General features: G+C 44.7%; 1 protein-coding gene across 2 annotated transcripts in view; it reads left to right on the forward strand.

Moving 5' to 3' along the window:
- Positions 1-23,855, forward strand: part of caprin1b (cell cycle associated protein 1b) — a 237,663-nt gene that overhangs the window by 152,540 nt on the left and 61,268 nt on the right. For both annotated transcript variants that reach the window (XM_080189836.1, XM_080189837.1), the window contains one exon: positions 2,881-3,034. In XM_080189836.1, coding sequence (XP_080045962.1) covers positions 2,881-3,034 — 154 coding nt within the window. The remainder of the gene's footprint in view (positions 1-2,880; positions 3,035-23,855) is intronic.

A 23,855-nucleotide genomic window follows, 5' to 3' on the forward strand; every position in this document is an offset into this window, starting at 1 on the left:
ATTTTAAGATCATGCCCTGAATGGCACTGTTTAGGTTGTTAATATATATCAAGAAGAGCAAGTGTTCCAGATCTTACAGGTACATGTTATAGCTCCTTGAAAGTGATGTCACAGGTGGACAGAGTGGTGAAGAAGGCATTCGGCATGCTTGGTTTCATCAGTCAGAACATTGAATACAGGAGTTGAGACTTCTTGTTGAAGTTGTATAAGACATTGGTAAGGCCACTCTTGGAATTCCGTGTGCAATTCTGGTCAGCCCTGTTATAGAAAGGATATTATTAAACTAGAAAGAGTGCAGAAAAGATTTACTAGGTTGCTACCGGTACTTGATGGATTGAGTTATAAAGAGAGGCAGAATAGACTGGAGCATAGGAGGCTGAGGTGTGACCTTTTTGAGGGGCATATATAAGGTAGATAGTCAATACCTTTTCCCAAAGGTAGGGGAGCCTAAAACTAGAGGGCATAGGTATAAGGTGAGAGGGGAGGGAGGGACAGTTTTTTCACACAGGGTGGTGAGTGTTTGGAACAAGCTGCCAGAGGTAGTAGTAGAGGCATGTACAATTTTAACTTTTAAAAAGCATTTAGATAGTTACATGGGTACAATGGGTATAGAGGGGTATGGGCCAAATGTGGGCTTTCAAAAAAAATAAGTGCGACATAGACAAGTTGGGCCGAAGGGCCTGTTTCCATGCTGTAAACCTTTATAATTACGACCCTTGGGGAACTCTGGAAACCTTTCTGTAATTTAAATAGGGGAAAACATTTGAGATATTTGTGTTCCTCTTATTCCGACCTTTTAAGCATCCCTGATTTTAATCCCAGAACTTTCGGCAGCCATGCTTTTCAGTTGCCTCGGCCCTGAGGAATTTAATTGGCATTGAAATGAAAAAGTAACAGTGTTTGAGATTACGTGCCTGGGATTTGATGGTTTCCATCCCAGATTGTTAGAGGAACATGAATGATGAAATTGCTGTTGTCAGTTGCAACTTTTAATCTGTTATTGGCCTTGGATATGCCCCATCTGAAATTCTGTACAAGTTTTTAAGAAAGAGTGTATAATTTTTAAAAGAAAGTGGGAAATGGTAGATAAGATCTCTTATTTTTAAACTATGCAGCCTAGTTCTAGATTCTCTAAAGAGGAAACACCTATTGGCGTCTACCCTATGGAGCCCTCAATCTTTTTATGGCTCAGTGAGATTACCTCTCATTCATAGATCATAGAACACTACAGCACAAACAGGCCGTTCGACCCATAAGTTGCGCTGATCATATCCATACCTACCTGGCTTATCTATAACCCTCAATCCCATTAAATTCCATGTACTCATCCAGAAGTCTCTTAAAAGACCCCAACAAGTTCACCTCTACCACCACTGATGGCCAATTCCACTCACTCACCACCCTCTGAGTGAAAAACTTAACCCTGACATCCCCTCTGTACCTGATCCCCAGCACCTTAAACCTGTGTCCTCTCGTAGCGATCATTTCAGCCCTGGGAAATAGCCTCCAAGAATCCACCCTATCTATACTTCTCAACATCTTAGAAACCTCAATCAGGTCACCTCTCAACCTTCGTCTCTCCAGGGAGAAAAGACCTAGCTCCCTCAACCTACCCTCATAAGGCATGCCACCCAATCCAGGCAATGTCCTTGTAAATCCCCTCTGCACCTTCTCAATAGCTTCCATGTCCTCCTTGTAGTGAGGTGACCAGAACTGCGCACAGTACTCCCAAATGGGGTCTGACAAGGGTCTTATAAACTTCAATGAGTATAGGCCCACTTTGCTCACCCTTCATAAGACAGTGTGTTCATCTGAAGAATCAGCAAAGCAAATCTTCTCTGAACTGCTTCCAGTGCACGTATCTGCCTCCTCAAGTAAGATGACCAAATTTGTGCACAGTAGTCTCACTCTATTTCCATGTACGGTTATAGCAAGGCGTTCGTACATTTTTGTTTCGTTACCCTTAACTAAAGGCCAACGTCTAATTGGATGCTCTATTCTACTTGCAAATGAGGAAAACTTCACATTTTCCCAAATCTTACTCGATTTGCCAGATTCTTCCCCACTCCCGTAACCTATCTGTATCCCTTTGCAGAGTCTTTGCATCCACTTCACAACTTGCTTTCCAATCTATCTTTGCAGGTCGCAAATTTGGCTACAATGCATTCGGCTTCTCAATCCAAGCATGGTGGCACAGTGATTAGCACTGCTGCCTCAATGCCAGGGACCTGGGTTCGATTCCTGGCTTGGATCACTGTCTGTGTGGAGTTTGCACATTCTCCCCGTATCCACGTGTGTTTCCTCTGGGTGCTCTGGTTTTCTCCCACAGCCCAAAGAAGGTGCGGGTTAAGTTGATTGGCCATGCTAAATTCCTCCTTAGTGTCAGGGAGACTAGGGTAAGTGCAAGGGGTTATGGGGATTGGGCTTGGCTTGGGTGGGGTTGTGGTTGATGCAGACTCGATGGGCTGAATGGCAGCCTCCTGCTCAGTAGGATTCTATGATTCTCCCAACTTTCAGGGGAATCTCTGCTCCCTTTGGTCAGTGAGCCATATGTGATTAGAAGAATGTTCTTCTGCCTCTTTCCTTGGTCTGCTACCTTTTGATCAAGATGTCTATGTTCTATTAACTATGTCTTAGCTGCATGAAGTAATTATCTTTGCTAATGAAATTCCAAATGAATCTGTTGACTAAACCAAGTTATAGCTGAAAAATACAATGCTCATTTTGAAAAGTTTGAATGAACAGCATTATTTGGCATATTTTTGTTTGTAAATTGATCTCTGTAAGTTAATACGAAGGTACAGTTTTTTAGAATCCATTAGAGTTGGTTTTAAAAGTTAAATTTCTGCTTTTTTTTATCACCTCCAACATTTTTTAAAGGTGTTTAATATGAATGCACCAGTGCCTCCTGCCAGTGACCCTGACGCCCTCAAACAGCAGAGCCCATACCAGCCCAACTACAGCCAAGGTTTCAACAGCCAGCCTCAGCATCAGGTGGAGCAGCCTGAATTGCAGCAAGAGACACTTACAACTGGTAAGGAAGCCTCCCAAATAAAGTGAAGTGTATTATTGCTAATTGTTTTCTTTTGAATGTCGTAACTTATCTATAATTGGACTGATGTGGTTTTGATTTTGAACATGAACTTTGTTTCATTGTTATTAATATTTCTGGACTGGAGACAATATAGGTGTTTTATGCCTATGTTACCATTTGACAGTTTCTTTTGTACTTCCGGCTGCCTTCGACACTGTCTCCTCTATAAGCCTGGGGTCATCCAAAACTCTGCAACCTGTGCCTTAACCCGCAGCAAGTCCAGTTTTCGAGAAAAAGAAACAGAAGCAGGAGCAGGCAACTTGGTTCTTCCAGCCTACTTCAGCGTTTGTTATGATCATGGCTGATCATCCAACTCAATAGGCTGATCCTGCTTTCCTCCTCCCCATGTCATTTGATCTTGTTGTCTCCCCCTCCCCTCGGCTATACCTTCTCCAGTGCCAATATATCCTTTCTCAAGTAAGGAGACCAAAACTGTACACACCACTCTAGGTGTGGCCTCACCAGCACCTTATACAGCTGCAACGTAACCTCACTGTTTATAAACTCCATCCCTCTAGCAATGAAGGACAAAATTCCATATGCCTTCTTAATTACCTGCTGCACCTGCAAACCAGCTCTTTGCGATTCTTGCACAAGTACATCCAGGTCCCTCTGCACAGCAGCATGCTGCAATTTTTTACCATTTAAATAATCCATTTTACTGTTGTTCCTATCAAAATGGATGACCTAACGTTTACCAACATTGTATTCCATCTGCCATAGTCTCACCCACTCACTTAGACCATCTGTATCCCTTTGCAGACTTTCAGCATCCTCTGCACACTTTGCTGTGCTACTCATCTAGGTGTCATCTACCAATTTTGACACACTACACTTGGTCCCCAACGCCAGATCATCCATGTAAATCACAAACAGTTGCGGTCCCAACACTGATCCCTGAGACACACCATTAGTCACTGATTGCCAACCAGAAAAACATCCATTTACTCCCACTCTTTGCCTTCAGTTAGTTAACCAATCCTCTATCCATGCTAATACATTACCCATAACACTGTGCACCTTATGTAGCAATCTTTGGTGTGGCACCTTGTCACATGCCTTCTGGAAATCCAGATACACCACATCCACAGGTTCCCCATTGTCCATTGTGTACGTAATGCTCTCAAAGAATTCCACCAAATTAGTCAGACATTAACTGCCTTTCATGAACCTATTCAGCATCTTACCAACGGGACATTTTATATCCAGATGTCTCACTATTTCTTCCTTGATAGATTCAAACATTTTCCCTATTACAGAAGTTAAGCTAACTGGCCTATTGTTGCCTGCCTTTTATCTATCTACTTCCTTTTTTAAACAATGGTGTCATATTTGCTGTTTTCCAATCTGCGGGAACCACCCCAGAGTCCAGCGAATTTTGATAAATTACCACCAGTGCATTTGGTATTTTCCCCTGTCATCTCTTTCAGTATTCTGGGATGCATTCCATCAGGGCCAGGAGACTTGTTTCGTGATAATAGTTTCTAGGTCCTCACCTGCCATAGCCTTCCTGTCATCAATTTTTGGCATGTTATTTGTGTCTCCCACTGTGAAGACCGACACAAAATACTTGTTTGATGCCTTAGCCATTTTCTCCATTTCCAGTTATTCCATTGGTCCTTTGAGGATGAGAATGGGGATGTAATAACTGGAAACTAGAAACAAGAGTAGGCCATTCGAACCTTTGAGCCTGCTCTAATGTTTATTTTGATCATGGCTGATCATCTAATTTAATATTCTGATACCACCCCCCTTTTTCCCTCCATAACTCTTGACCCCTTTAGCCCCAAGAGCTATATCTAATTTCTTCTTAAAATCAAATGATGTTTTAGAACCATAGAAAATTACAGCTCAAAAACAGGTCTTTTGGCCCTTCTTGTCTGTGCCAAACCATTTTTTGCCTAGTCCCACTGACCTGCACTTGGACCATATCCCTCCACACCCCTCTCATCCACGAACCCATCCAAGTTTTTCTTTAAATGTTAAAAGTGACCCCGCATTTACCACTTTATCTGGCAGCTCATTCCACATTCCCACCACACTCTGCGTGAAGAAGCCCTCCTAATATTCCCTTTTAAACTTTTCTCCTTTCACCCTTAACCCATGCCCTCTGGTTTTTTTCTCCCCTAGCCTCAGTGGAAAAATCCTGCTTGCATTCACTCTATCTATACCCATCAAAATCTTATACACCTCTATCAAATCTCCCCTCATTCTTCTACGCTCCAGGGAATAAAGTCCTAACCTATTCAATCTTTCTCTGTAACTCAGCTTCTCAAGTCCTGGCAATGTCCTTGTGAACCTTCTCTGCACTCTTTCAACCTTATTTACATCCTTCCTGTAACTAGGTGACCAAAACTGTTCACAATACTCTAAATTTGGCCTCACCAATGCCTTATATAACCTCACCATAACACTCCAACTCGATACTCCAATTTATAAAGGCCAATGTACCAAAAGCACTCTTTACAACCCTATCCACCTGTGACGTCACTTTTAGGGAATTCTGTACCTGTATTCCCAGATCCCTCTGTTCAACTGCACTCTTCAGAGTCCTACCATTTAACCTGTACGTTCTACTTTGGTTTGTCCTTCCACAGTGCAATACTTCTGACTTGTCTGCGTTAAATTCCATTTGCCGTTTTTCAGCCCATTTTTCTAATTGGTCCAAGTCCCTCTGCAAGCTTTGAAAACCTTCCTCACTGTCCACTACACCTCCAATTTTTGTATCAACAACAAATTTGCTGATCCAATTTACCACATTATCATCCAGATCATTGATATAGATGACAAACAACAATGGACCCAACACCGATCTCTGCGGCACTCCACTAGTCACAGGCCTCCACTCAGAGAAGCAATCCTCCACAACCACTCGCTGGCTTCTTCCGTTGAGCCAGTGTCTAATCCAGTTTACTACCTCCCTATCTGTACCTAGCAACTGAACCATCCTAACTAACCTCCCATGAGGGACCTTGTCAAAAGCCTTGCTGAAATCCAGGTAGACAACATCCACCGCCTTCCCTTCATCCACTTTCCTGGTGACCTCCTCGAAAAACTCTGGTCAAAAATGACCTACCATGCACAAAAGCCATGTTGACTCTTCCTAATAAGTCCCTGGCTATCCAAACATTTGTAGATCCTATCCCTTATCACACCTTCCAATAACTTGCCAACCACCGATGTCAAACTTAGTGGCCTGTAATTTCCCAGATTTCTTTTGGAACCTTTTTTAAACAACGGAACAACATGAGCCACCCTCCAATCATCTGGCAACTCCCCTGTGAATATTGACGTTTTAAATGTGTCTGCCAGGGCTCCTGCAAGTTCAACACTAGCCTTCTTCAAGATCAGTGGGAATACCCTGTCTGGTCCTGGGGATTTATCCACTCTGATTTGCCTCAAGACAGCCAGCACCACCACCTCTTTAATCTGTAAAGGTTCCGTGGCCTCCCTACCTGTTTGCCCAATATCTGTAGACTCCATGCCCGTTTCCTCAGTAAATACAGATGCAAAAAACCCATTTAGTATCTACCCCATCTCTTTTGGTTCCATGGTCCTAACTGGTTTTGGTCTTAACTGCATTCTGTGGTAATGAATTCCACATATCCACCACTTTGAGTGAAGAAATTTCTCCTCACCTCAATTCTGAAAGGTCTCGCCTTCATCCTCAAACAATGACCCCTAGTTCTGGATTTCCCTTTTCATTGGGAACATTCTTTCTGAATCTACCCTGTCTAACCCTGTTAGAATTTTGTTAGTTTTTATGGGATCCCTGAATGTACAGTGTTTAGCCTCAACTGCTCTCTGTGGTAGTGAATTCCACAGATTCGCTGATCTCTGAAATATTTTCTCATCTCAGCCCTGATAGGTTTACCCTGTATTCTTTGACTATGACCACTGGTTCTGGATACCTATCACCCTGAACTGGCTGACGTACATTAGCTCCTGCTATATCAGTGTTCAGATTTTAAAATTGCAATCTTTGTTTTCACAACACTCAATGGTTCACCTCTTCCTGTCTCTACAATAGCCCCCAACCCCACAACTTTCCAATACATCTGTCTCCATCTAATTCTGGCTTTTTAAGCATTCAGGATTTTAATCAGCCCGTCATAGATTACAGTTTCTTCAGTTTCTTGGCCCCTAAGCTGTGCAATTGATCAAGCAGACGCAGCACGGATTCGTGAGGGGGATGTCATGTTTAACAAATTTATTGGATTTCTATGAGGATGTGACTAGTGTGGTAGACAGAGGGGAACCGGTGGATGTGGTGTTCTTGTCTTATATGTGGTGTTTTTAGATTTCCAGAAGGCGTTTGATAAGGTGCCTCGCAAAAGGTTAGGGTGCACGGAGTTGGGGGTAAGGTGTTAGCATGGATTGACGATTGGTTGTCTAACAGGAAGCAGAGAGTTGGTATCAATGGGTGCTATTCTGGTTGGCAGTTGGTGACTAGTGGAATGCTGCAGGGATCAGTGCTGGGGCCTCAACTGTTTACCATTTACGTAGATGATCTGGAGGAGGGGGTTGAGTGTAGGGTAACGAAATTTGCTAATGACATGAAGATGAGTGGAAAAGCAAAATATGTGGAGGGTGTGGAAAGTCTACAGAGAGATCTGGATAGGCTGAGTGAGTGGGTGAGGACCTAGCAGATGGAGTATAACGTTAGCAAATGTGAGGTTATCCACTTTGTAGAAATAATAGTAGGAGGGATTATTATTTAAAGGGCGAAAAGCTGCAGCATGCTACGGTGCAGAGGGGCCTGGGGGTCCTTATGCATGAATCACAAGTCCCAGTCTGCAGGTGCAGCAGGTGATCAAGAAGGCGAATGGAATGTTGGCCTTTATAGCGAGGGGGATAGAATATAAAAGCAGGGAGGTCTTGCTGCAACTGTACAGGGCACTGGTGAGGCCGCAAATGGAGTACTGTGTGCAGTTTTGGTTGCCACATTTGCGAAAGGATATATTGGCCTTGGAGGGAGTACAGAGAAGGTTCACCAGGCTGATACCAGAGATGAGGGGGTTAGCTTATGAAGAGAGATTGAATAGACTGGGTCTGTACTCGTTGGAGTTTAGAAGACTGAGGGGGGATCTTATAGAGACATATAAGATAATGCAGGGGATGGATAGGGTAGAGGTAGAGAGATTCTTCCCGCTTAGAAAGGATAGCAGAACTAGAGGGCGCAGCCTCAAAATAAGGTGGGGGGCAGTTTAACATAGAACACTATAGCACAAACAGGCCCTTCGGCCCACTAGTTGCGCCGATCACTTGTATACCTACTAAGCCATAGACCTATCTATAACCCCCAATCCCATTAGATCCCATATACTAATCCAGAAGTCTTTCAAAAGACCCCAGCGAGTTTGCCTCCACCACCACCGACGGCAGCCGATTCCATTCACTCACCACCCTCAGTGAAAAACTTACCCCTAACATCTCCTCTGTACTTGCTTCCCTGCACCTTAAATCTGTGTCCTCTCGTAGCGACCATTTCAGCCCTGGGAAATAGCCTCCGAGAATCCACCTTATCTATTCCTCTCAACATCTTATAAACCTCTATCAGGTCGCCTCTCAACCTTTGTCTCTCCAGGGAGAAGAGTCCCAACTCCCTCAACCTATCTTCATAAGGCATGCCTCCCAATCCAGGCAACATCCTTGTAGATCGGAGTTGAGGAGGAACTTCTTCACTGAAAGGGTGGTGAATCCCTGGAATTCTCCGCCCGTTGATGTGGTGGAGGCTACCTCGCTGAATATATTTAAGTCATGGATAGATAGGTTTCTGATAGACAAGGGAATTAAGGGTTATGGGAAGAAAGCGGGAAAGTGGAACTGATCCACTTCAGATCAGCCATGATCTTGTTGAATGGCGGGGTAGGCTCAGAGGGCTCGATGGCATACTCCTGCTCCTATTTCTTGTGTTCATTTGCCGCACCTCTCTGCCCCTCTACCTCACTTTCTTCCTTTGGTACTCTTTTAAATCTAGCTCTTTGGCCAAGGTTTTGACAACTGACCTAATTTATTTTGTGACTTGGTATTGTATTTTGTTTTATGATGCCTCTGCGAAGAAGCTTGGTGTGTTTTATTACATTAAAGATGCCCTGTTACTATGTTGTGTACATTTTAATATGACTAATTTCATATAGAACATAGAATAGAACATTACTGCGCAGTACAGGCCCTTCGGCCCTCCATGTTGCGCTGACCAGTGGAGCCAATCTAATGACCCTCTAACTCAAACTATTCCAATGTTATCCATATGCCTATCGACTGACCATTTGAACGCCCTTAAAGTTGGCGAGTCCACAACTGCTGCAGGCAGGGCATTCCATGCTCTTACTACCCTCTGAGTAGAGAACCTACCTCTGACATCCATCCTATAATTATCACCCCTCAATATGTCCCCTCGTGTTAGCAGTCACCATCTGAGGAAAAAGGCTCTCACTGTCCACCCTACCTAACCTTCTGATCATCTTGTATGCCTCAATCAGGTCACCTCTTAACCTTCCTCTGTCTAACGAAAATAACCTCAAGTCCCTCAGCCTTTCCTCATAAGACCTTCCCACCATACCAGGCAACATCCTGGCAAACCTCCTCTGCACCCTTCCCTATGCTTCCACATCTTTCTTATAATGCGGCAACCAGAACTGTACACAATACTCCAAGTGCGGCCCCACCAGAGTTTTGTACAGTTGCAACATGATCTCACGGCTCCAAAATTCAATCCGTCTACCAATAAAAGCTAACACTGTACATCGCCTTAACAGCCTTATCAACCTGGGTGCCAATTTTCCAGGATCTATGCAAATGTACACCGAGATCTCTCTGCTCGTCGACACTACCAAGAGTCCTTCCATTAGCCCTATATTCTGTACTCCTGTTATTCTTTCCAAAATGAATCACCTTACACTTTTCTGCATTAAACTCCATCTGCCACCTCTCAGCCCAGCTCTGCAGCTTACCTATGTCCCTCTGCGAACTGTAATATCCATCCTCATTGTCTACAATTTCTCCAACTTTGGTGTCGTCAGCAAATTTACTAACCCATCCTTCTACACCCTCATCTTTGTCATTTATAAAAATGACAAACAGCAGTGTCCCCAAAACAGATCCCTGAGGCACACCACTTGTAACTGAACTCCAGGTTGAATATTTCTCATCAACCACCACCGTCTGTCTTCTATCAGCTAGCCAATTCCTGATCCAAACTGCTAAATCACCCTCAATCCCATGCATCTGCATTTTCTGCAGTAGCCTACCATGGGGAACCTTATCAAATGCTTTGCTGAAATCCATATGCACCACGTCAACTGCCTTACCCTTATTCACCTCTTTGGTCACCTTTTCAAAAAACTCGATAAGGTTTGTGAGGCGTGACCTACCCTTCTCAAAACCGTGTTGACTATCCCTAATCAATTTATTTCTCTCTAGTATTTCTTTCTATAGTTTGCCAGTCGTTCATTTACAGAGAATGCTATTTTTGGTCATGGTTTAATTACAATCGTACTTTTTACCTCAGAATGGCTGTACTGTAGAATCTCTCCATGTCAAGTGAAAATATTATGTGCCATGATCACAATTTCAAGTTTATTGTCCTTTAGAAATTGCTGGATCAGAGTTTGTAATTTGCAAAGACATAAGAACATAAGAAATAGGAGCAGGAGTAGGCATCTAGCCCTTCGAGCCTGCCCCGCCATCAATAAGATCATGGCTGATCTGTCGTGTTTCAGTTCCACCTTCCCGCCCTCTCCTCATAACCCTTAATCCCCTTGCCTATCAAAAACCTATCAACCGGCGTCTTAAATATATTTAGCGAGGCAGCCTCCACCACTTCAACAGGCAGAGAATTCCAGAGATTCACCACCCTTTGAGTGAAGAAGTTCCTCCTCAACTCCGTTCTAAACTGCCCCCTCCCCCCCTTTATCTTGAGGCTGTGCCCTCTAGTCCTACTGTCCTTTGAGCGGGAAGAGCCTCTCCACCTCTATCCTATCCATCCCATTCATCATCTTATACGTCTCAATGAGATCTCCCCTCATTCTTCCAAACTCTTAACGAGTACAAGCCTAGTTTATTCAGCCTCTCCTCATAGTTCAACCCCCTCAACTCCAGTATCAGCCTAGTAAACCTCCTCTGCACTCCCTCCAAGGCCAAAATATCCTTGCGTAAGTGCGGCGACCAAAACTGCACACAGTACTCCAGCTGCGGCCTCACCAGTGCCCTGTACAGTTGCAGCAGACCTCCCTACTTCTTTGTTCAATCCCCCTCGCTATGAAGACTAGCATCCCATTCGCCTTCCTGACCACCTGCTGCACCTGCAGGATGGGTTTTTGCGACTCATGCACAAGGACCCCGAGGTCCCTCTGCACCATCGCATGCTGCAGTTTTTCGCCGTGTAAGTAATAGTCCTTCCTACCATTATTCCTACCAAAGTGGACAACTTCACACTTGCCCACATTAAATTCCATTTGCCAGTTCCTGGCCCGTTCGCCCAGCCTATCTAGATCCTTCTGCAGACTTTCCACACCCTCCGCACAATTTGCCGTTCCACCAATCTTGGTGTCGTCAGCAAATTTCGACACCATACACTCGGTTCCCTCCTCCAGATTATCTATATAAATGGTAAATAGCTGAGGCCCCAGCACCGACCCCTGAGGCACTCCACTAGTCACCAACCGCCAATCCGAATAGCACCCATTGACCCCCACTCTCTGCCAATCCCCTATCCACGCTAACACCCTACCCCCAACTCCATGCCCCCTGACCTTCTGTAATAACCTCTTGTGCGGCACCTTATCAAATGCCTTCTGAAAATCAAGAAACACCACATCCACCAGCTCTCCTCTATCCACTGCCCTAGACACATCCTCATTGAGTGTGTTGCTAATTCTGTGGAAACATCTATGGAAACTCTGTCCAAATTATGATGCTCCTGGAAAGTGTGACCATTTGTTCTTGTCAGTGAAATTTAAGTTTTGATGCTGAATAACCTGTTGTCAGAAATGTTTTAACTTCTGGGTATTTGCATGGTCACATGATTGTTTTGCTAGCCTATAACTATCTAGGGGTATTGAGTAGCGGACATTTGGGTTTATCTAAAGTTGCACAGACTATTGTGAAGGTTTTTTTGATAAAAGTTACAAACACATTTCACTTTTGCAGGAAATTAATGTTCACATTATATCTTCCATTTGGTGCTTGTTGTAACAAGGTATTAGTAAATAAAGAACAAATAACAACCCAGCATGGGAAACAGGCCCTTCGGCCCAACGAGCCCGCGCCACCGCATCACCCTACACCCGTTCTACCCTGCGTGTCTACGAATGGAACCCCTAACTTAGCCAGATTCAGGGGAGAATAGTGTCAATTTGGTAAACCAATCAGCCTAAGAGCACATCTTTGGGGTGTGGGAGGAAACCGGAGCGCCCGGAGGGAACCCACGCAACCACAGGGAGAATGCGCAAACTCCCACAGACACAGGCCCAAATCCATGTATCTGCACAGCTAGCAGTGCTAGTCACTGAGCTGTTGCGGCGCCCGTCTACCGGTCCAGGATCAAGCACACACACCGACACGAAGTACTAGGCCACTCCCGGAACCTCCGAGAGCAGCCCACGCACGACCCACCGTGTGCATGCCCCTCGTTTGACAACGAGGTGGACCTCCACCTGCGGAATAAAAAGACAAAAACGTTAACTTACAAGTCTGCATTTCCGGTGTCTCCCGAGGCTCTGACCTTATTTAATAGCCCCTACTATAACCCTCCATCCTCGTTTCGCTCATGTGTCTGTCTAATTGAAACTTAAACGAGTCCAACGTTCCTGCCTCCACCACCCTACCCGGTAGCGCGTTCCATACCCGCATGACTCTCTGCGTAAAGAACCTTCCTCTCACATCCAAATTATACCTCTCCCCCCTCACCCTTAAATCATGACCTCTCGTATCTGTACCCAGTCTAGGGAGCAGTCTCTCACTATTGACTCTATCTATTCCCTTCAGTATCTTATATACCTCTATCATGTCCCCCCTCAATCTCCGTCTTTCCAAGGAGAAAAGTCCCAGTTTCTCCAACCTTTCCTCATAACCCAGCCCCTCCATGCCAGGCAACATCCTGGTAAACCTCCTCTGAACCCTCTCCAGAGACTCCACGTCCTTCCGGTAGTAAGGTGACCAGAACTGGACGCAGTACTCCAAATGCGGTCTAACCAACGTTCTGTACAACTGAAGCATTAGACGGCAGCTTTTATACGCTATACCTCTTCCTATAAAGGCTAGCATTCCATAAGCCTTCCTAACAACCTTCTCCACTGGTGTCGCAACCTTCATGGACTTGTGAACCTGCACAAAAGTTGAGCTTTGTTTAAAGTTAACCTAATTTCACACTTGGTTGTATCTGCATACATTGCTTTAGCGGCATGAAGTAAATAAAACAATTAAAAACATAAGTTTAGGAATATTATTACAGTAAATTGCCTTGTCAAAAGACATGAGTTAGGGAACTGGAGCAGGAGCTGGATGACTTCCGGATCATTCGGGAGAATGAGAAGTTTATAGATACTAGCTTCAGGGAGGTGGTTACACCAAAGGCACAGGGCACCGGTAATTGGGTTACGGTCAAATGAGGGAAGGAGAAAGGGCAAGTAGGGCAGGGTTCCCCTGTGGCCATTCCCCTCCACAACAGGTATACTGCTTTGGATACTATTATGGAGGATGCCTTACCTGGCGCAAGCTGCAGCAGTGGGTTCTGCAGCACAGAAGGGAGGGAGGAGGAAGAGGAGAGCGGTAGTGATGGGGGATTTGATCATCAGAGGTACAGACAGGATGTTTTTTGGTCATGACAGAGACTTTCGGATGGTTTGTTGTCTTCCGGGTGCTAGGATGAGGGATGTCTCTGATCATTTTTAAGTGGGTGATCAGTCAGATGTCATGGTACGCTTTGTACTAGTGACGTAGGAAGGAAGATCGAGGAGGTCCTGAAGAGTGAGCATAGAGGGCTGGTAGGAAGTTAAAAAGCAGGACCCCAAGGGTAGTAATCTCAGGATTGCTACCAGTGCCACGTGAAGGTGAGGGTAAGAGTAGAATGCTCAGGCAGATGAACACGTGGCTGAGGAACTGGTGCAGGGGGCAGGGTTTCAGATTTCTAGATCATTGGGACCTCTGCTGGAGCACGTGGGACCTGTACAAGAGAGATGGGTTGCACTTGAACTAAAAAGGGTCCAATATATTTACAGGGAGGTTTGCTAGTGTTATTGGGGGAGGGTTTAAACTAGATTCGCAGGACGGTGGGAGCGAGAGTGCCAGAGCAAATAGTGGAGCGGCGGTGAAAGTAAATGATAGTTCATGCAAAATCACAAAAAGAAGGCTTGCGTGTGGTGGTGGTAATCTCCTGAGGTGTTGGGATAAAAGGAGAGGTGGGTAGATGGGTAGAGAACTGGCTTGGCCATAGAAGACAGAGGGTAGCAGTCGAAGGGTCCTTTTCCGGCAGGAGGTCTGTGACCAGTGGTGTTCTGCAGGGCTTTGTACTGGGACCTCTGCTATTTGTGATATATTTCAGCGATCTGGAAGAAGGTGTACCTGGCATTATCAGCAAGTTTGCGGATGACACAAAGATGGCTGGACTTGTGGATAGCAAAGAACGTTGTCGGAGAATACAGCAGGATATAGGCTGGAAAATTGGGCAGAGAAATGGCCGATGGAATTTAATCCAGATAAATGCGAAGTGATGCATTTTGGAAGAACTAATGTAGGGGGGAGTTATACAATAAATGGCAGGGCCATCAAGTGTATAGAAACACTGAGGGAACTAGGTGTGCAAGTCCACAAATCCTTGAAGGTGGCAGCACAGGTGGTGAAGAAGGCATATGGTATGTTTGCCTTTATAGGATGGGGTATAGAGTATAAAAGCTGGAGTCTGATGTCACTGTATAGAAAGCTGGTTAGGCCACATTTGGAGTACTGCGTTCAGTTCTGGTTGCCGCACTACCGGAAGGACGTGGAGGCTTTAGAGAGAGTGCAGAGAAGGTTTACCAGGATGTTGCCTGGTATGGTGGGTCTTAGCTAGGAGGAGAGATTGGGTAGACTGGGGTTGTTCTCCCTGGAAAGACAGAGAATGAGGGGAAATCTAATAGATGTGTATAAAATTATGAAGGGCATAGATAGAGTGAACAGTGGGAAGCTTTTTCCCAGGTCAGAGGTGACGATCACGAGGGGTCATGGGTTCAAGGTGAGAGGGGCGAGGTATAACTCTGATATCAGAGGGACCTTTACACAGAGGGTGGTGGGAGCCTGGAATGCACTGCCAGATAGGGTGTTGGAGGCAGACACGCTGGCATTGTTTAAGACTTACTTGGATAGTCACATGAGCAGACTGGGAATGGGGGGATACAAACCGAATGGCCTAGTTGGACCAGTGAGCGGCACAGGCTTGGAGGCCGATGGGCCTTTTCCTATGCTGTACTGTTCTTTGTATTTGTAGTAAACCAAATAAACCTATTGGACTTTAACCTGGTGTTATGAGACTTCTTACTGTGTTTACCCCAGTCCAATGCCAGCATCTCCACGTCATGACTAGTGGTGTGCCACAGGGATCAGTGCTGGGTCCATTATTGATTGTCATCTATATCAATGATCTGGATGATAATGTGGTAAATTGGATCAGCAAATTTGCTGATGATACAAAGATTGGAGCTGTAGTGGACAGTGAGGAAGGTTTTCAAAGCTTCTAGAGGGATTTGGACCAGCTAGAAAAATGGGCTGAAAAATGGCAAATGGAATTTAATGCAGACAGGTGTGAGGTATTGCACTTTGGAAGGGACAAACCACGGTAGAACGTACAAGGTAAATGGTAGGACACCGAAGAGTGCAATAGAACAGAAGGATCTGGGAGTAGAGATACATAATTCCCTAAAAGTGGTGTCACAGGTAGATAGGGTCATAAAGAATGCTTTTGGTACGTTGGCCTTTATAAATCAAAAGTATTGAGGATAAGAGTTGGAATGTTATGGTGAGATTGTATCAGACATTGGTGAGGCTGAATTTACAGTATATTTGGTTGCAGTTTTGATCACCTAATTACAGGAAGGATAATAATAATGTTGAAAGACTGCTGAGAAGGTTTACAAGGATGCTGCCGGAGCTTGAGAAACTGAGTTACAGAGAAAGGTTGAATAGGTTAGGACTTTATTCTCTGGAGCGTAGAGGAATGAGGGGAGATTTGATAGAGGTGTAGAAAATTATGATGGGTATTGACAGAGTGAATGCAAACAGGCTTTTTCCACTGAGGCTAAGGGAGAAAAAAAACTAGAGGACGTGGGTTGAGGACGAAGGGGGAAAAATTTAAAGGGAATGTTAAGGGGGTCGTCTTCACAGAGTGGTGGGAGTGTGGATTGAGCTGCCAGATGAAGTGGTAAATGTGGGCTCACTTTTATCATTTAAGAAAAACTTGGACAGGTATATGGATGAGAGGGGTGTGGAGGGATATGGTCCAGGTTCAGGTCAGTGGGACTAGGCATAAAAATGGCTCGGCACAGCCAAGAAGGGCCAAAAAGCCTGTTTCTGTGCTGTAGTGTTCTATGGTTCTACATTCGGACATAACAAGGGAAATGTAGCTCCTTTGACTCGTGCAGACACTGGCGTAACATATGGAAGACTGTGGGCCATTTGTAAGGCATTGGTAATGACCGGCTGCAAAGGACTAAAACACTAGCTCGACTGCAGCTAGAGTACTATATTTCAGGAAGGATGTGTTTGCACAGAGGCATAGACATGGGATTTTATGATGATGTTGCCAGGAGTAGATAATTTCAGCTGAGGAAAGATTGGATAGGCTAGCATTGTTTTCTTTGGAATGTAGAAGGTTGAGGGGAGATCTTATGGAGAGAAATTGAAATTGAATAGCCTAGTTAGAGTGACTAGGAAGGCATTATTGCCGAGAGTAATCAGGGGCCGTAGATTCAAAGTAATTGGTAGGATTGGGGAGAGTTGACAGGTTCATCACTGGCGTATTGCAGCTCTCAAGTTCAGTTGCTGAATGGCTGGTAGAGACAGCAATTGTCATTGCAATACAAAAATACTTGGGTTTAAGAACTAGGGCCATGAGTAGGCCATCTGACCCCTTGATCCTGCTCTGTCATTCAATAAGATCATGGCTGATCTTTTCATGAACCCAACTTACCCACCAGCTCACCATAATCCTTAAATCCTTTATTGTTCAAAAATGTATCTATCCTTGCCTTAAAAACGGTTAATGAGGTAGCCTCAACTGCTTCACTGGGTAGGGAATTCCACAGATTCACAACCCTTTGAGTGAAGAAGTTCTTCCTTACCTCAGTCCTAAATTGGCTTCCCCTTATTTTGAGGCCATGTCTCCTAATTCTAGTTTCACTCGCCAGTGGAAACAACCTCCCTGCTTCTATCTTAGCTATTCCCTTCATAATCTTATATGTTTCTATAAGATCTCCCCTCACTCTTCTGAATTCCAATGAGTATGGCCCCAGTCTACTCAGTCTGAACTCATAAGCCAACTTCTCAATTCTGGAATTAACCTAGTGAATCTTATCTGCATCCTTTCCAGTGCCAGTATTCCTTCTCTCAAGGAAGGAGACCAAAACTGTACATGGTACTCCAGGTGTGGCCTCACCAGTACCTTGTATAGCTGCAACATAGCTCACTGTTATTAAACTCCATCCCTGTAGCAATAAAGGACAAAATTTAATTTGCCTTAATCACCTGCTGCACCTGCAAACCAACTTTTTGTGATTGACGCACAGGAACACCCAGGTTCAACATTATACTCCACTTTCCAGACCCTTGCCCAGTCACTTAAACTATCCATATCCCTTTGCAGACTTCAAGTGCCCTCCGCACACTTTGCTCTGCTACTCATCTTGGTGTCATCTACCAATTTTGACACACTACACTTGGTCCCCATTTCATCTATATGAAATGCAAACAATTGCTGTCCCAACACAAATGCCTGAGGCACACCCCTAATCACTGATCGCCAATCAGAAAAACACCCACTCTTTGCTTTCTGTTAGTAAACCAATTCTCTATCCATGCTAATACATTACCCATAACCCATGCACCTTTACTTTATGCAGCAACCTTTGATATGGCCCTTGTCAAATGGAAATCCAGGAAAACCACATCCACAGATTCCCCATTGTCCACTGTGCATGTAATGTTCTCAAAGAATTCCACCAAATTAATCAAACATGACCTGCCCTTCATAAACCCATGCTGCATCTTCCCAGTGGGATAATTTATATCCAGATATCTTGCTATTTCTTCCTCGATGGATTTGAGTATTTTCCCTACTACAGAAGTTAAGGTAGCTAGCCTGTAGTTACCCATCTTTTGTCTGCCTCCTTTTTTAAGCAGTGGTGTCACATTTGCTGTTTTCCAATCTCGAACCACCCCAGAGCCCAGCAAATTTTGGTAAATTACACTAACGCATTTGCTGTTTCCGCTGCCATCTCTTTTAGTACCCTGAGATGCCTTCCATTAGGGCCAGGAGACTTGTGCCATTAGCCTTGTTAGCTTGCCCAATACTACCTCTTTAGTGATATTAGTTTCTAGGCCCCCACCTGCCATAGCCTTCCTGTCATCCGTTTTTGGCATCGCATCAAGTGCAGCTTAGCTACAGGATTACCACCCAAGAACTCAGTAACTCTTTTTGAGCTGGCACAGACACAATGATCTGATGGTCTCCTCTGTGTTTCTGTGACGTGCTTTGCTGTATTAAATCTAGTGCGAAAATATACCCTTTCGAATTGCACCATGATGATTAGTTGTACTTTGGTAATTGTGGGTCTCAGGCTACAGAGTACAAAGAAAATTACAGCCCTCCAAGCCTGCACTGACCATGCTACCCAATTTAACTAAAACCTCCTACCCTTCCAGGAGCCAGATCCCCCTCTTCCCATTCTATTCATGTATTTGTCAAGACGCCCCTTAAAAGTCACTATCGTATTTGCTTCCACTATCTCCCCTAGCTACGGGTTCCAGGCATCCATCACCCTCTATGCAAAAACTCTGCCTTGTACATCTCCTTTAAACCTTGCCCCTCGCACCTTAAACCTGTGCCCCTTAGTAATTGACTCTTCCACCCTGGGAAAAGCTCCTGACTATCCACTCTGTCTTTGCCTCTCATAATCTTGTAGACTTCTATCGTTCCATTGAGAACAAACCAAGTTTCTCCAGCCTATCATAGCTAATGCCCTCCATACCAGGCAACGTACTGGTAACTCTTTTCTGTACCCTCTCCAAAGCCTCCACATCCTTCTGGTAATGTGGCGACCAGAATTGAACACTATATTCCAAATGCAGCCTAACTAAAGTTCTATAAAGCTACAACATGACTCACCAGTTTTTAAACTCGATGCCCCAGCTGATGAAGGCAAGCATCCTTCGATGGCCCTCATCGCTGCCTGCAAATCCACCAACCTTTATGTCGTCCGCAAACTTACTAATCAAACCAGATACGTTTCCTCCAAATCATTTTTATATATTACAAACAGCAAAGGCCCCAGCACTGATCTGAGGAACGCCACCTTCACAGCCTTCCACTGCTACCCACTGTCGTCTTTGACATGAGATGCCAGCATTGGACTGAGATAAACACAGTAAGACATTTTGCAACACCAGGTTAAAGTCCAACAGGTCTATTTGGTAGCAAAACCCACTAGCTTTCAGAGCAGTGCTCCTTCATCAGGTAAGTGGCAGTTCACAAACAGGACATATAAAGACGCAAACTCAATTTACAAAATAATGGTTAGAATGCGAGTCTTTATAGGCAATCAAATATTAAAGGTACAGACAATGTGAGTGGAGAGAGGGTTAAGCACAGGTTAAAGAGTTGTGTATAGTCTCCAGCCAGGACAGTAAGTGAGATTTTGCAAGTCCAAGCAAGTCATGGGGGTTACAGATAGTGTGGCATGAACCCAAGATCCTGGTTGAGGCGGTTCTCATGTGTGGAACTTGGCTGTAGTCTCTGCTCAGTGACTCTGTTGTTGTGTGTCGTGAAGGCCGCCTTGGAGAACGCTCACCCAAAGCTCAGAAGCCGAATGCCTGTGACTGCTGAAGTGTTCCCCAAATGGAAGACAACACGCCTGGTGGTTGTCGAGTGGTGCCTATTCATCCGTTGTCACTGAGCCTGCATGGTCTCCCCAGTGTTCCATGCCTCAGGACGTCCCTTCCTGCAGCATATCAGGTATACAATGTTGGCTGAGTTGCAAGAGTATGTACTGTGTACTTGGTGGATGGTGTTCTTATGTGAGATGATATGGCCTCTGATCTTTGTGTAAGTATTCTCCAAGGTGACCTTCACAACACGTGACCACGCAGAGTCACTTACTGGAGACTGATAGCCAAGCTCCGCACGAGGATGGCCTCAATTGGGATCTTGGGTTCATGTCATACTACGTGATTTGCCTATGCTTGCAAAATCTCACTAACTGCCCCGTCTGGAGACAGTACACATCTCTTTAACCTGTGCTTAATGCTGTCTCCACTCAATTGTCTGTACCTTTTAAGACTTGATTACCTGTAAAGACTCGCATTCCAACCATTATTTTGTAAATTGAGTGTGTGTCTTTATATGCCCTGATTGTGAACGGAACTCCCATTTACCTGACGAAGGAGCAGCGCTCCGAAAGCTAACTGCTTTTGCTGCCAAATAAACCTGTATGTATTTAACCTGGTGTTATGAGACTTCTTACCTTCTTTGACCAAGTCAGTTTTGTATCCACCCTGCCAGCTCACCTCTGATCCCATGCGACTTCACCTTCTGCACCAGTCTGCCATGGGGGACCTTGTCAAAGGCTTTTCTGAAGTCCATGTAGATGTCATCCACTGCCCTACCCTCATCAATCATCTTTGTCACTTCCTCAAAAAACTTGGTCAAGTTAGTGAGACAGGATCTCCCCTTCACAAAACTATGTTGCCTCTCACTAATATGTCCACTTATTTCCAAGTGGAAATAAATCCTGTCTTGAAGAATCCTCTTCAATAACTTCCCTACCACTGATGTAAGGCTCACTGGATTACCCTGGCTACCCTTCTTAAACAAAGGAACAATATCGGCTATTCGCCAATCCTCTGAGACCTCCCCTGTCATGATGTGGGTATGCCGGTGTTGGACTGGCGTAAACACAGTAAGAAGTCTGACAACACCAGGTTTTAGTCCAGCCTATTTATTTGATAATATGCTCACAAGCTTTCGAGGGGACTGCCTCTTCGTCAGGTGAATGGAGAGTTCTAGAACTCTCCATTCACCTGACGAAGAGGCAGTCCCCTCGAAAGCTTGTGAGTATATTATCAAATAAATAGCTTGGACTAAAACCTGGTGTTGTCAGACTTTTTACTGGACTTCCCCTGTAGCCAGTGAGAACACAAAGATTTCTCTCAGTATTCTGGATTATATCCCATCAAGCCCAGGAGACTTGCTTACCTAATATTTCCCAAAAACCCCAATACCACCACCTTTTTGATCTCAACATGACTCAAACTATCTACACATTCTTTCCCTGACTCATCATCCACCAAGTCCTTTTCTTTGGTGAATACTGATGCAAAATACTCATTTAATATCTCGCCCATTTCCTCTGGCTCCATGCATAGATTCCCTCCCTTGTCCTTGAGTGGGCCAACCCTCTCCCTGGCTACCCTCTTGCTCTTTGTATATGTATAAAAAGTTTTGGGGTTTTCCTTAGAACATAGAACATTACAGCGCAGTACAGGCCCTCCGGCCCTCTATTGTGCCGACCAGTGGAACCAATCTAATGACCCTCTAACCTAAACTATTCCAATGTTATCCATATGCCTATCCACTGACCATTTGAATGCCCTTAAAGTTGGCGAGTCCACAACTGCTGCAGGCAGGGCATTCCACGACCGTACTATCCTCTGAGTAAAGAACCTACCTCTGACATCCGTCCTATAATTACCACCCCTTAATTTAAAGCTATGTCCCCTCATGTTAGCCATCACCATCCGAGGTAAAAAGCTCTCACTGTCCACCCTATCCAATCCTTTGATCATCTTGTATGCCTCAATCAGGTCACCTCGTAACCTCCTCCTCTCTAATGAAAATAAACTCAAATCCCTCAGCCTTTCCTCATAAGACCTTCCCACCATACCAGGCAACATCCTGGTAAACCTTTCCAATGCCTCCATATCTTTCTTATAATGCGGCGACCAGAATTGTACGCAATGCTCCAAGTGCAGCCGCACCAGAGTTTTGTACAGTTGTAACATGACCTCACGGCTCCGAAATTCAATCCGTCTACCAATAAAAGCTAACACACCATACGCCTTCTTAACAACCTTATCAACCTGGATGCCAACTTTCAGGGAGCTATGCACATGTACCCCGAGGTCTCTCTGCTCGTCAACGCTACAAAGAGTCCTTCCATTAGCCCTATATTCTGTACTCCTGTTACTCTTACCAAAGTGAATCACCTCACACTTTTCCACATTAAACTCCATCTGCCACCTCTCGGCCCAGCTTTGCAGCCTATGTCCCTCTGCAAACTGTAACATCCATCCTCACTGTCTACAACTCCTCCGACTTTGGTGTTGTCAGCAAATTTACTAATCCATCCTTCTACACCCTCATCCAGGTCATTTATAAAAATGACAAACAGCAGTGGCCCCAAAACAGATCCCTGAGGTACACCACTTGTAACTGAACTCCAGGTTGAATATTTCTCATCAACCACCACCGCCTGTCTTCTATCAGCTAGCCAATTCCTGATCCAAACTGCTAAATCACCCTCAATCCCACGCATCTGCATTTTCTGCAATAGCCTACCATGGGGAACCTTACCAAACCCTTTGCGAAAATCCATATACACCATGTCAACTGCCTTACCCTTATCCACCTCTTTGGTCACCTTTTCAAAAAACTCAATAAGGTTTGTGAGGCATGACCTACCCTTCACAAAACCGTGTTGACTATCCCTAATCAATTTATTTCCCTCTAGATGATTATAAATCCTATCCCTTATAATTCTTTCCAAAACTTTGCCCACAACAGAAGTAAGGCTCACTGGTCAATAATTCCCAGGATGGTCTCTACTCCCCTTCTTGAACAAGGGGCCAACATTTGCTATCCTCCAGTCTTCCAGCACTATACCTGAAGCCAATGACGACATGAAGATCAAAGCCAAAGGCTCTGCAATCTCCTCCCTAGCCTCCCAGAGAATCCTAGGGTAAATCCCATCCGGCCCAGGGGACTTATCTATTTTCACACTCTCAAGAATTGCCATTACCACCTCCTTATGTACCTCAATCCCGTCTAGTCTACTACCTGGTATCTCAGTATTCTCCTCGACCACACTGACTTTTTCCTGCGTGAATACTGACGAGAAATACTCATTCTGTGCCTCTTATCTCTTCAGGCTCCACGCACAACTTCCCACTGCTGTCTCTGACTGGCCCTAATTTTGCCCTAACCAATCTTTTATTCTTGACATACCTGTAGAAAGCCTTAGGATTTTCCTTGATCCTATCTGCCAAAGTCTTCTCATGTCCTCTTCTAGCTCTTCTTAACTCTCTCTATAGCTCCTTCTTGGCTAATTTATAACTCTCCAGTGCCCTAACTGAGCCTTCACGTCTCATCTTTACATAAGCCTCCTTCTTCCTCTTCACCAGAGATTCAACTTCCTTAGTACACCACAGTTCCCTCGCTCGACCACTTCCTCCCTGCCTGACAGGTACATATTTATCAAGGACTCGCAGTAGCTGCTCCTTGAATAAGCTCCACTTT

This window comes from Carcharhinus amblyrhynchos, chromosome 6, assembly GCF_965287045.1.
Source record: "Carcharhinus amblyrhynchos chromosome 6, sCarAmb.v2.hapA, whole genome shotgun sequence".
NCBI classification, from domain to species: Eukaryota; Metazoa; Chordata; class Chondrichthyes; order Carcharhiniformes; family Carcharhinidae; genus Carcharhinus; species Carcharhinus amblyrhynchos.